This window comes from Protopterus annectens, chromosome 8.part0 (assembly GCF_019279795.1).
Source record: "Protopterus annectens isolate FY-2018-M chromosome 8.part0, PAN1.0, whole genome shotgun sequence".
Classification (NCBI taxonomy): Eukaryota; Metazoa; Chordata; order Ceratodontiformes; family Protopteridae; genus Protopterus; species Protopterus annectens.
Window position 1 is genome coordinate 1,794,231,441 of NC_056741.1, and position 13,337 is coordinate 1,794,244,777.

The following is a 13,337-nucleotide window of genomic DNA, read 5'->3' on the forward strand; positions in this document are numbered from 1 at the left end:
ACTCCCATTCTTTTGCTCAGGGAAGGGGTGGGTGGTGTCCATGTGCTACTAGTTTGAGTTGAGGATGTTCATCGTGTTACCCTGCTGCAGTCATCACACTTAGGTTATCCTGTCGTCAGGCGGTCCTGCAGTCGGCTGGATTTCCAAAGTCTTGGTCCGATGTCGGTTGCTGTCACCTCATCCCTGACGTCAGTGCGCCAGGGGTACATATATTGCAACAAGACGCCATTTTCTTCAGTCTTTCTTGCTGCACGGTGCCCGAAGCAGTTCGCAAGTGCCGGTCGGCTGACTCCTGAGATTTTCGAATTAGAATTTCAGACCGAAGTCTTCTATAAAGCCAAGTACCCCGTTGGGACAACTTTTCTTGCCTCAAACCGATATCAGAAAAAGTTAACAGTTGTATTTCTTGTGGGAAGCAAATACCTCATAAGGATTTTCATTCTTATTGCATACCTTGCCTAGGCCCTGATCATGACGTCACTTGTCATTTTTGTGCTAGATTTAATTAACGTACTATTAAAAGACGATTTGATTTCGCACAACACTTTTTTGGTAGAAAATTTAGCTATAACATGCCGTCTGAGCTACTGACTACCGGCATGCACAAAAAGCGCAGGGACAAGGGCCGACAGCCCAGGCCTAAGCCCGATTCCGAGGCCTCGGTTGATCCGGTCTCCGGTTCTCCTGTTATCAGTGAGGCCCCATCACAGCCTCTGACTACAGTAGTTCTGGAACTCGAGACCGCTACAGATATTTGACGGAATGTACAAGGCTGACGCAGCCTTTTACTTCAGGCCCTTCCGACGATTTACCTTCCAAGGACGTCGGTACTTCTGAAACGCCATCGGTTTCTGAAGGCGTTTTCAGACCGACGACTCTTACAGTCAAAACGTTTTCCAAGTCGAAGACTCCTAACTCGAAAAAGGCTTCTCTTCAGTTTCCTGTTCAAGGCCCTATGCCTAAGAAACAGATGCTCAAAATGGCTGAAGATTTGATTTCTCTTATCACGGGTTCAGCCTCCTCCTGACAAAAGGCCTAGACAAGAGGAATATTCTGCTTCCTCTGAACAACTGTCTATTTCTTCGGATTCCTTTGAGGACCAAGACTATTCCTTCTCTCCTTAAGATTCTGATGCTGAGGACTCTATTCCCTCAGCTTCCCCTCCAGAAGATTACTCTTTTGGGGAAACTTTACACTGAGGGAACATCTTCACTGGGAAGGTCAGGATTACTCTGATTCCAAGAAAAGGCTCAGAGTTTTTTACTCCCCCAACACAGACCTCTAGCCATCCCTCCTGTTTTGGACATTGTGGATGATGTGTACTTGGAATCCAGTTTCAACCCTGACTCTCTACCTCCTGCCCCGGCCAAGCCTGACAGATACTACAGAGTACTTGATTCCCACAAATTCCTTTACAAAAGCCCAGTAGCTGACCCAGAGATTATCTCTCAGGGTCCCAAGGGGGCTAAGGCTTCCATGGCTAAAAATCCAGTACCTTCTGAAAGGGATTCAAGAGCACTAGTCAGATGGGGGAAAAAGGTTTACACCTCAGCCACTTTAGCTACGAGAGCACTAAACTATCAATTTCATATGCTGAAGTATCAGCAATTTCTGATCTCTGTTAAAACAAAAGATAACCACCCTACCTCAACAATCTGAAATGAAAGAAGTACAGGATTTGTTGCATGCCACAGAGCAGGTGGGCAAACATACCTTATAATGTGGGTTTGATTCTTTAGAGGCCTCTGTCACTAGATCAGTTATATGTAGGCATGCCTAGTTAAAAGAACAAAGTCTGCCTGATCATGTTAAAGCAAAACTACTAGATGCTCCCATACAGCAGGATGTTCTTTTTGGTGTTAAAGCAAAAGTAGTTTTAAAGAAAGTGGAAGATAAGGCAAAATCAATGCAGACAGTCAAAGATTTCCTACAAGTACAACCCCCTCGCTTCAGCAGAAACTGGCCAACAAAGAATTGGTCCTTTCCAGCCACTGACAGGCCTCAGAGGGGTAAATACAGGCGCCCAAGGGGCAGAGGACAACCACAAGCTCAGTATAAGCCTCGCCAATGGGGCACTCCAACCCAGAAGGGAGGAGAAGACGGGTCTCAACCCACCAGAAGGCAAACTCAATGACTTGCACCTCAGCTGGCCAAACAAAGCTCTTGCGTCAGCCCCCTTGGGGGGAAAACTAACACTATTTGCAGACAACTGGCACATGGTCACAAAGGACAAATGGGTCCTAGACATAATTTTACGAGGATAGAGATTCCACTTTCACACCTTGCCAATAAAAAGAGGAATGCCAAACCTGCCACAAAATCAAAGAGCAGAGGCTCAAAAACAAATTACAGCTCTCATGGCCATGAGAGCCATTCAAAGGGTACCAACTCAAGAGCAAGGCCAAGGATTTTACTCAAGACTCTTCCTAGTACCCAGAAAAGAAAATGCTTGGAGACCAATTCTGGACCTTTCAATTCTAAACACTTGCTTACAAGTTCCCAAATTCAAGATGCTAACACTACAGCAGCTACTTCCCATGTTGGGCAAGGAAGCATGGCTGGTAACGTTGGACCTCAAGGAGGCATACCTGCATGTCCCTATCAGACAAAGTTGCAGAAAATACCTCCGTTTCATTGCAGGTTCAACCCATTATCAATTCTCTGCACTGCCCTTTGGCTTATCTACTGCGCCCAGAGTATTCACAAAATGCCTGGCACCAATAATTGCATACTGCAGACAAAGAGGAATTCAAATATATCCATATATGGATGACTGCCTCATCCAAGCAGAAAGAAAAGACATTCTCTTACAACATCTGGCTTTTGTTAAGCATCTGCTAAATTGTCTGGGGTACACAAACGAAAAGAAGTCAAAACTAGTACCCTCACAAAAAATGACAGTCCTGGGTGCCAGCTTGGACACAACGGCCCAGAAGGCTTATCTTACACCAGACAAGAAATTACAACTGACTCAATATTTCAAGACAATGGCAACAAAGACCCAATTAACTGCAAGAAAAATTCTGCAGGCTTTGGGCTTCATGGCATTTTGCATTCTAATACCATTTGCAAAACTACATATGAGGAAATTACAGTGGTACCTAAAAAGCGTGTCTCAACACAGCCACAGCTTGGACACAGTGATATCTCTCATTCCCTGCCTTCAACAGAAATTTTTATGGTGGGCACAGGCATGTCACCTCAACAAGGGTAAGCCTTTGACCTTGCCCCCACCCAGGCAAACTATCACAACAGATGCTTCAGACTATACCTGGGGGACACACATGGCAGGGCAATGCATTCAAGGCCTATGGACTGCAGAGCAAAGAAAACTGCACATAAACCAAAAAGAGATGCTAGCTGTACAGAAAGCTCTGACAGCCTTCAAGGATCTACTACAGCCAGGACAACTTGCAATAAAGACGGACAACACCACAGTAATGTGGTACATAAACAAGGGGGCACACATTCCTACCCTCTTTGCAGGCAAGCAATTATCTTATGGAACACAGCTCTGGCCTACCAAGTCCAGTTACAAGCTCAATTCCTGCCAGGACAGAAAAACACATTGGCAGACGACCTAAGCAGAAACATCAAAGATCCCCACGAGTGGAAGCTAGGCCCACAAATATTTACAATGATAACTCAAAGATGGGGGTCTACCAAATATAGACCTGTTTGCCAGTCCTCAAAACTACCAGCTGACAAAATTTTGTACAGGGACATTCCACCATCAAGCTTGGAAAGTGGACGCTCTCTCCTTCAGTTGGAAAAACCTGACAGCATATGCCTTTCCTCCATTATCTCTTCTCACAAAGGTTCTTTTGAAGGTCAAAAAGGAGAAACCTAGATTGATTCTCATAGCCCCAGACTGGCCATGCCTGCACTAGTACCCGCTATTGAAGAATATGGCTCACAGCCCACCATGGATATTGCCTCAAATACCTCATTTGCTCACGCAGCAAGACAAGCAGATTCTACACAGCCAGATTAAAACCTTAAACCTGGCCGCATGGCAAATCAGTTAAGCATCACACAAGCAGTACTGGATGTTATTCTAGAGGCCAGGAGGCCAAGCACCAGGAAGGCTTATTTGGACAAATGGAAAAGGTTTTGTGCTTGGAACCAAGCTCAAGGCCAAGACACAACTCAGCCTCATATGCCTCACATTCTGCAGTATTTTGCTGAGATGTTGCGTAAAGGACTTTCCTTCTCTATTAAAATCCATGCTTCAGCTATTTCAGCTCACTACGACACGAATCCACCTTTATTTTCAAATCCTCTTCTAAGGCAGTTCCTCAGAGGGACAAAAAACATTAGACCACCTAGAAGAACCCCTACACCAACATGGGACCTCAACTTTGTTCTGGAAAAACTAACGCTACCTCCCTTTGAACCAGCTTTTTCTGCAGACCTTCAGTTCCTATCCTGATAGACTGCCCTGCTCTTGGCAAAAACTTCTGCTAGGAGAGTTTCAGAATTACAGGCACTTATGGCAGTGGAACCTTTCCTCATTTTTCATCAAGACAGAGTTTCTGTACGAACTAATCCTTCCTTCATGCCTAAGGTGGTTTCCAGTGTAGCTTTAAATCAAACCATCCACCTACCCACTTTCTTCCCCAATCCACAGAACAAAGGTGAGAGACTTCTGCATTCCTTGGACCATTCACAGGCAACTTCGTTACTACTTGGATAAAACTAAGGCTTTCAGAAAAACTGACCAGCTCTTTGTTTCCTCTTCTACAGCTTCTCAAGGGAGGGCCATATCCAAGCACACCATTTCTAAATGGATAGGCCATTGCATACGATTCTGCACCAGTTCCTCCTACCATTAGATCCCACTCTACCAGGGCAAGAGCTACCTCTACAGCCTTTCTCAGGGGGGTTCCTACCAAGGAAATTTTAGAAGCTTCAACTTGGAGTTCTGTACACTCCTTCACCAAACACCATCACTTACCTCTTTATTCTAAGTCCAGGGCAGGCTTCGCCACTGCAGTTCTGCAGGGCCTCATTGCCTCCACTAACCCTCTATGATGCCTCCACCCTACCTTAGCTTTGGGACTCAACCCAAGTGTGATGACTGCAGCAGGGTAACACGAACATAGTACAGTTTTGTATCTACCATAAATGTAGATGTTCGAGTGTTCACCCTGCTGCAGTCCAGGTTAACCCTCCCTCCAACCCCTCTGATCTACTGGCTAAATCTTTGCTATGCCTTTCTGATGTATTTGCTTATAGCTGAAGGGATTTTGTGTTTGTACAGTGTCCACACCTTTTGGTACTAATTTGGATCACCTTTTTGGGGGCACCTGACAATCTGGGGCAAGAAAAACTGAAGAAAATGGTGTCTGTTGCAATATATGTACCCCTGGCGCACTGACGTCAGGGATGAGGCGACAGCAACCGACGTCGGACCAAGACTTTGGAAATCCGGCCGACTGCGGGACCGCCTGACGACAGGATAACCCAAGTGTGATGACTGCAGCAGGGTGAACACTCTAACATCTACATTTATGGTAGGTACAAAACTGTACTTTCTCAGTGTCTACACTGAAATATTTAAGGTTACCTCCCTAAGAAACTGGGGCCCAACTAGCTAAAGTTTAGGCTTGTGTAGTATGGCTTGATGGTAGGTTAGGCCAAGGTAATCAGCCTATTCCACTACTCATTCTTTTTCCAAGGATGTATTCACACTGGCTATGGATTTTGAGCTTTCTTAAAGAAATACCAGAGGGGTCAAATATCTTGGATCCAGAATTGGATACACTGGGCCTATGAGCCAGATGCCCCCACTTCATTTTATAAGTAAAGCGTAGAGGAGACACTGTCCTCTTTCACCACCAGGGCGTCTTTCATTTGGAGATGTTCATTCCTAGAATCTAGGAAGCATTCCATTTGCATGTAAGGGAGTCTGAGGCACAGCAGAGAGAGGACATTCATGGGCCTGCCAGATGTAAAGCTTTATGCTATTTATCCAGTCATTTATATCATGGAAGATGAATTTAGCAGAGTATCACTGGAGCAGTGCACCATTCCCCTTGTTTAAGCCTGATTTGTCCTTAATTCCAGAGTTCCTTTACAGGAATATGTTGCCTCCATCTTGCTGCCTTTCCTCTTGACAGGAAGCGTAGGACTGTGGTTTTGGAAGAAAGTTTGCTCATCTGCTACTGTGGCCTTCAGGGCATTGAACTATCACTCTTGCTTGGATTCTTGGAGTCCCTTTGGACAGATGAGGGCTAAGGTGGAGGGGATCAGTAATAAGGACCTGAAACAGGAGATTCTTAACTTTTGCGGCCTCTCCACAGGTGGTCAAGCACTACTAATTGTGGATGTGATTCTCTGGATTCATCTTGCAAGGCACTAGCTACATGGTTAAAGATTCGAAGACATTTCTTGCTGAGTGCACAACACCTTTGAGATCATTTGAAGTGGTGTTTAATACCACCCAAGACAAGGACCAGTGTACTTTCCTAAGACCTTTTCAAACGCTTGTCAAGAAAATATTCAAGAAACTGGATAAAAATAATTTTTGCTTGCCTTTTATTGCTGTAATGTTGAAGTTAGCATTTTGACCAAGTAAAGACAAAATATCTTAAGTACTGCATAGCAGTGATGTAGCAGTCTTAATATGTAACTGCTTTATTTGTAGTGTGAAAGATTTTATTTCAGGTAAATGTTTCCATTTTATCTTGAAAGTCTGTAAGAAGAGTCTTAAGTTTAGGACTAATCACATTTGCATATTCTAATGCATCTGAATAGAATGTGCATGGTCCTAGGTTTTGTACTGAGTTAACAGGTAGGTGGCTTGTACATAAAGTTCATAGTTGTGTGTTGAAACATTGGCGTCAGATTATTTAAAAAATCTTTTTATTTTTTAAGAATCCTAATTTAAATTTCAAAGAAGTTACCTACGAATTGGACAACCCTGGATTTCAAATCCTTGACAGCAAGGGCCTGCAGATAGTGGTATATGGAATCCAGAGAGGGCTTGGCATGGATGTTTTTCCAGTTGATCTAATCTACCGACCATGGAAACATGCAGAGGGCCAGGTAAGGTTTATGTTTTTGTCATTTTCTTAACCATAAGAACACTTGAACTTTTTGGGCACTAAGCTGAATGAGAAATATTTAGCAGGCAGCATGTTTCATGCAGAGGGTTTCATAAAGCAGCAGTAGTCTCTACAGCATAGTGTTTAGTATGCTCCATGTGAACTAGCTTGCAGAAGTCCTTGTGTGAACTCATCTCTGGAGAGAGCTGTACTCTTGCCTTTTTCTGAATGGTGGTCTAATCCTTGATATATTGTGACTTCTGCTGGTGTGCCTTTTTTGTAGAATTTTTTTCTCTGCTCATGTGGATTTTTCTCCAGGTATTACTGGTTCCTCTCATTGACATGCTGGAATCACAAATCAAAATTGTGCATTATTGTGATACCTTTCTATCTTTACGTGTATAATAAACTCTGTGGCTGGCAGCTGTTAATGGGGTCAACTGTCAAAATTTTTGATTCATATGCATGGATGGATATAGTGGGCAACATAAGTAGTGGACATTTAAGGCATTGTAGCATGTTATACTTGACCTGTCATTGCATCATTTCTGCAGCAAAGTTGTGCCTGGCATTTCTTGAACATGATAATAGATATTGGTTTCATTAAGTTATGAACTCTGATTCTAGTGTTGGTGGTGTGGCTGGTTAGTGGATCTAATGTCATTGCCCAAGTACCGTCCTGTTCCAATCAGATGTTTTTGGGGTTTGTGTCTTTGAAGGCCTGTTTGCAGTTGCTAGCAACTGTGAACCAAATGTCATAGGTTCGTAAATGTGTACTTGGCTAATTTCCCTGGAGCCTTTACAAGCCTAGCCCATAGGATCACCCTGGCATCGTGCCACCTGACCTTAGTTCCTAGTGCTTCTGTCAAGTAGAGCCACTGGAGTGATCCCTGGGGTGAGTTTTCCATTTCCCATCCACTCCTCAATATTTCTGTTGAAGAGGGCCAGTGAGGTGCTCTGCTTGACATGTATTGGGGAAGTCTATTCCATAGCATGCATAGTCTCTGGGTTATGAACCTGTCCCTCCAGCATGTTCTGTTTGTGGTAATGAGGTTGAGGTCTCTGGAGCGTGTGATGTGGAGGGATTGGGAAATCTTTAGATGTAGCATTTCTAACAGAGCTGGGTCAGACATAGCTCTGTAAGTCAAACAGAGATTCCCTGCGAGTAGGCAATGAGACAGAATAGTTGGTTTTGAGTTTGTCCATATAGGGCAAGTGTTTAAGGCCTAGAATCCTCTTTGTGAGGTAGATGTTCTTCGTGTTTCACTGTTGCAGTTATCACATTTGGGTTATCTGCTTGCAGTAGCCCCTCAGTCAACCTGATTATCAAAGTCTTGGGTCCTGTGTGGGATGCTCTCTCATCTTCCATGACGTCAGGTAGTCAGGGTTATAAAGCATGCAGCCGATGCCATTACATGAGTCTTTCTTGCCGTGCGGTGCCCGAAGCAGTTCGCAAGCGCCGGTCGGCTGACTCCTGAAATTTTAGATGTTATGTGGTCCTATCTCGTCTACATTCTTTACTCTTGGCTCCGACTCTGCCAACTTATTTCTCTAGCACAAAGTCTCTAATTGGCTGGGCTAACCCGGTATCCCAAGATGCACCTTGCCCCAGATCTCATTTGCCGCTCGTAGAGTTAGGACGTGGTCTCGCTTGGCTGTGGCTAAGTAGGCTAAGTACCCTTTTTCAAAACTTTTCATAAGTCTTTAGCAGTCTGTTCTCTTGTAAAAAGCTATTTTAATAGCTAGTTTTTCATTGTGAGTGTACTGTGTAAGCGAGTGGTGCGTTTTGTGGGTATCCCTCTGTTTTGGCGGGCTAGGCCCGTTTAAATTAGAGGACCTAGTCCACTCCTGTGTTTTTTTTTTTGTGTAAACTTGTTTGGTTTGGTATTTTGGTCGGTAGTTAGATTTTCCTTGCACCAAAGAAACGTTTAAATTAGTTTCCTTGGCTGTTCGTAGTTTTTTTTTTTTTTTCCGCCTTCCTCTTGTGTCTGTTGGTTGAGTGGGTGTTGTGAATTACTATGTCTAAAGAGCAGAAAGCATAAACCCTCTGGGTTTAAAAAATGCTCAATGTGGCTACAAGATGTCCATTACAGATGGGCATTCTATCTGCGTTTATTGTCTTGGTGCTATTCACCTGCAAGAGTCCTGCAGTTTTTGCCACGCCTTCAGCCCAAGGGTACTGCAGGAAAGAAAAAATAAGCTGATTTTGAAGGGCCTGGTTAAGCCTTCTTTTGAGGAGTCCTTAGACTCTTCTAGTACAAAGTCTAAGACTTCCAAGGCAAGATCTCCGGCTCCATCTGTCTCCTCGGAGCCCCCGGAGAAGATTTCGAAAGTGGATACTGTCTCCCCAGCTCCCTTGTCCTCGGGGCCGTAGGAGGTATCTGTTGTGCTGGAGTCGACCTCGGCCCCAATATTATTGGAGCCTATTCGAAGCCGGTCACCCAGTGTTAGGCATGAGTCTCCGGGTAGGAGATCCCGATCTCCTTCTTTTTCCTCTAAATCCTCTAGGCTGTCTGATTTGGATGTGGATAGGGTGGTGCAGAGGCTCCTGCAGTCGCCGGTGTTGGCAAAATTGTTCTCTGCTCCGACCCAGTCGGCTCCGGAGCCAGTCCCTATTCTTATACCGATGATTCCTCCTCAGAGCACCCCTGTCTGAGCTGGAGTGCTCCGCGCGATGTTCTCGTGTCAGCTCCGATACCCATTGCGAGTTTATCGGAGCCGACGTCTGCTCCAACCATGTCCGTTCCGTCCTCTGGTTTCGGTACTCTGGTTTCCTCAGTTGGACCAGAGGGGGATACCTCGGGACTCTTGTCTGTTTCAAGCCTCCCTCTCGGTGCATTGGCTCGGGGAACCCCGACTCCAGTTGTGGTCTCGGAGACTGGTTGGTCCTCTGATTCGGAGGGACCTACCTTCGAGGCCATGAGGAGCGCACTGGCCAGATAGTCAGTTACATCACCTGGATCAGTCACTCCTTCCCCCTTACACTCTGGCTAGAGCCTCTGACGCCCCCCTATCCATGGATGGCGGAGCCCGAAGGTCTGAGGATACCCCCATGAGCGGTCCCCAACTTTCTGCGGGCCCCTCAGTGTCTGTGCCGGAGGAGCCCCCTAGAAAGAAGTTGTGCAAGAGGAAACACATAGACTCCTAGGACGAGTCCCTCACTTCCGATACCGACCTTGAGGAGTCAGAGGTTCCCCCCAAGTCGTCCTCCGATGTCTCTTTCTCCGGCATCCTGGAGATCTTGAGGCAGAGGCGACTGGCCGTCCAAGACCCTGTCTGAGGAGTCTGTATTCCTCAAGGCCTTCGGAGCTCAACCCTCCACCTCCTGGGTGTCTCCACCCTTTATTGAACTCCTTGATTTGATTTGTCGAAGGGTGTGGGAGAGCCCTGATTCCGTGGAACCGGTGCCCAGACATCCAAATAAGTTTCTTTCTGCTCCCCCGGGGAAAGAGTTCCTGACCAAAGGGGTTTCCGTAGATGCCTTGGTGGTGGCGGCAGCCACTCAGCAGGAAGTTGCAGAGGCTTCTTCCATCCATCCTCCTAACAAGAAGTCCAGGAGTATGGACTGGTACGGGAAGCGTACCCTGTCTTCAGCGACCTTTACTTTGCGGTCGCTGAGTTATCTTTGTCATTTTACTCTGCTCCAGAGAGATCTCCTTAAGGAGCTAGGAGACACTCTGATGGGTAACATGCATGAGGCGGTAGCGCAGAATGTTAATGCCCAGTTGTCTACCCTTGGTTCCATTGTCAACTCGTCCATGAGGCTCATATCCTATGCAGCCGAAGGGGCGAGTAGGGCAGCTAGCTCAGGTGTAGCTCTCAGAAGGCAAGCCTGGATGCACCTGTGTCATTTCGCGGAGGCCTTTAAATCTTCCTTCACTGACTCCCCCTTTGATGGGTCCTCACTTGTCGGGACCAAAGTGAAAGACACCCTCACCAGATGCGAACAGGAGGGAAGACCCTATCTGCCGTAGGGGCCCGTCTCTCTCTCTCTCTTCTAGGCCTTACCCCAAGGCTCAGAGAGGAGGGAAAATGTGGTTCAAGAAGTCACAGAAGTCTTTCCCTGCCGCTCAAGGTGAGTCCCCCCTCCAGAGGCAGAGGAGGGGGAAATTATTCTGCAAGACATCCTAGAGGCAGAGGAGGCCCCCACAACTTGGGAGACTGCAATTCCTTTTGCGGGTCTTCCTTTCAGCGTTCCTGAGGTGTTGCCAGTCGGGGGCCGAATTTCGTTGCATCCGGAAGCCTGGGAAAGCGTCATCCATTATCGTTGGGTGCTTCGAATAGTTACCGGAGGTTACACTATTCTCTCTTTATCAACACCCCCTCCAGTCAAAAGAATCCCGGACGTTTAACCATCAACGGGATCAAGCAGCACTAGAACTTTCAAAGCTGCTAGAAAAAGGAGTCATCCAACCAGTCCCCTCAGACCATATCGGATCAGGAACTTAAGACTCTTTTTGGTGCTGAAAAAAACAAGGGACCTGAGACCCATTCTGGATCTCAGCCGATTTAATCTCTATGTTCTGAAGTCCAAGTTCCGAATAGTCACTCTTCAGTCCATTTTTCCCTTGCTGGAAAAGGACTGTGGATGTGCTCCATCGATCTCAAGGATGCCTACTACCACATCAAGATGGACAAGGCATCCAGGAGTCACTTACGCTTCCGGCTGGGAGCCAGTCACTTCCAGTTTCATGCCCTGCCCTTTGGTCTCACCACAGCCCCCAAGGTGTTTACCAAGTGTTTGGCAGTGGTGACAGCTCACCTGAGACGTCGGGGATTCCAGGTGTTTCCATATCTGGACGACTGGCTTCTCACCACCCCCACCAGGCATCTCCTCATTCAAGCCAGGGTGGCTATCATTACACTTTGTCAACAACTAGGAATTACCTTGAACTGGGAAAACTCTGCTTTGCTGCCCTCACAGCGTGTTGTTTTTATAGGTGCAGAGCTAGACTCTATTCAAATGTGGGCCTTTCTGCCACAAGAGAGGATAAGAGTCCTGCAGTCTCAGATTCACGCATTGTTGCCCCTCAAGCGAGTTCAGGCCAGGTTAGTTTTCCAGCTCCTGGGATCCATGGCTGCCACCAATCATGCTGGTGCCTCTAGCCAGGTTACACTTACGGATCCTACAGTGGCTCATTTCGGCCCAATGCTCCTTTCAGAAACTTCTGCTTTCCCACTTGATACTTCTCACGGAATGGTGCAAACAGGACCTCCGCTGGTGGCTATGTTTCACCAATCTGGACAAGGGGAGGAGTTTTATTCCTATGTCTCCAGTGGCCACGGACGCCTCCCAGATGGGGTGGGGGGGGCATTATCTTGGCAGGACGGTCCAAGGCACATGGCAAGATCACAAGGTACACCTGCACATCAGTGTTCTAGAGATGAGAGCGGTGTTACTAGTATTGCGGGCACTCCAAAGCTGTCTTCCTCTGGGAACGATTGCCGTTCACTCGGACAGCATGTCCGTGGTGTGGTACCTGAACAAGCAGGTGGGAACCACGTCTTATCCCCTCTGCGGAGAAGCCATGCGAGTGTGGCATTGGGCAGTGTGTTCCCAACGGTTTTTAGTGGCAACGCACATTCCGGGAAAGACCAACGTGATAGCGGACAGGCTGAGCAGAGCAATTCTGATGCCTTACGAGTGGTCCCTGAACAACCGAGTGGCGGTTCAAATTTTCAGCAGGTGGGGTCAGCCTTGCTGCGATCTCTTCGCCAGCCCTCTCAATGCCAAATGCAGTAAGTACTTCACACTGATCCCCCCACAGGGGGAGTCACCCAGGGACGCTCTAGTCCATGATTGGCCCCCCGGTCTGATCTGTGCTTTCCCTCAGTTTCCTCCGTTACCAAGAGTGATTCAGAAAGCCATATCCTTGGGAAGCAGGATGATTCAAATTGCTCCACACTGGCATCGACAAGTATGGGTTCCCCTTTCTTCAGCAGTACGCAGTGGACGGTCCTTGGACCCTGGACCCAGTGCCAGACCTACTGTTTCACATGTCAGGACAGCTCCATCCCTCCCTGTGAACCCTCAGGTGGACAGCCTGGCTGCTGCACTTCCATCACTAGTTAGATGACATTCTTTTTCACCTGAGGTGGTACACATCTTGTCTTCGTCTCGTAAGTCTTCCACCAGAAGGATTTATTCCAGCAAATGGAAGAGATTCTCCATTTGGACTCAGGCCCAAGGTTTGGACCCCTTCACAGCCCCCAATTCCGTCGGTCTTAGATTTTTTAGCCATGCTTTTCCGACAGGTCTCTGCGCCTACTACCATTAAGGTGCAGCTG

At 46.8% G+C, this 13,337-nt stretch overlaps 1 protein-coding gene across 1 annotated transcript in view; it reads left to right on the forward strand.

Moving 5' to 3' along the window:
* The window catches only part of CNOT1 (CCR4-NOT transcription complex subunit 1), a 4,219,019-nt gene that overhangs the window by 1,033,592 nt on the left and 3,172,090 nt on the right, over positions 1 to 13,337 (forward strand). Inside the window, exon 10 of the mRNA XM_044079520.1 lies at positions 6,880 to 7,050. Coding sequence (XP_043935455.1) covers positions 6,880 to 7,050 — 171 coding nt within the window. The remainder of the gene's footprint in view (positions 1 to 6,879; positions 7,051 to 13,337) is intronic.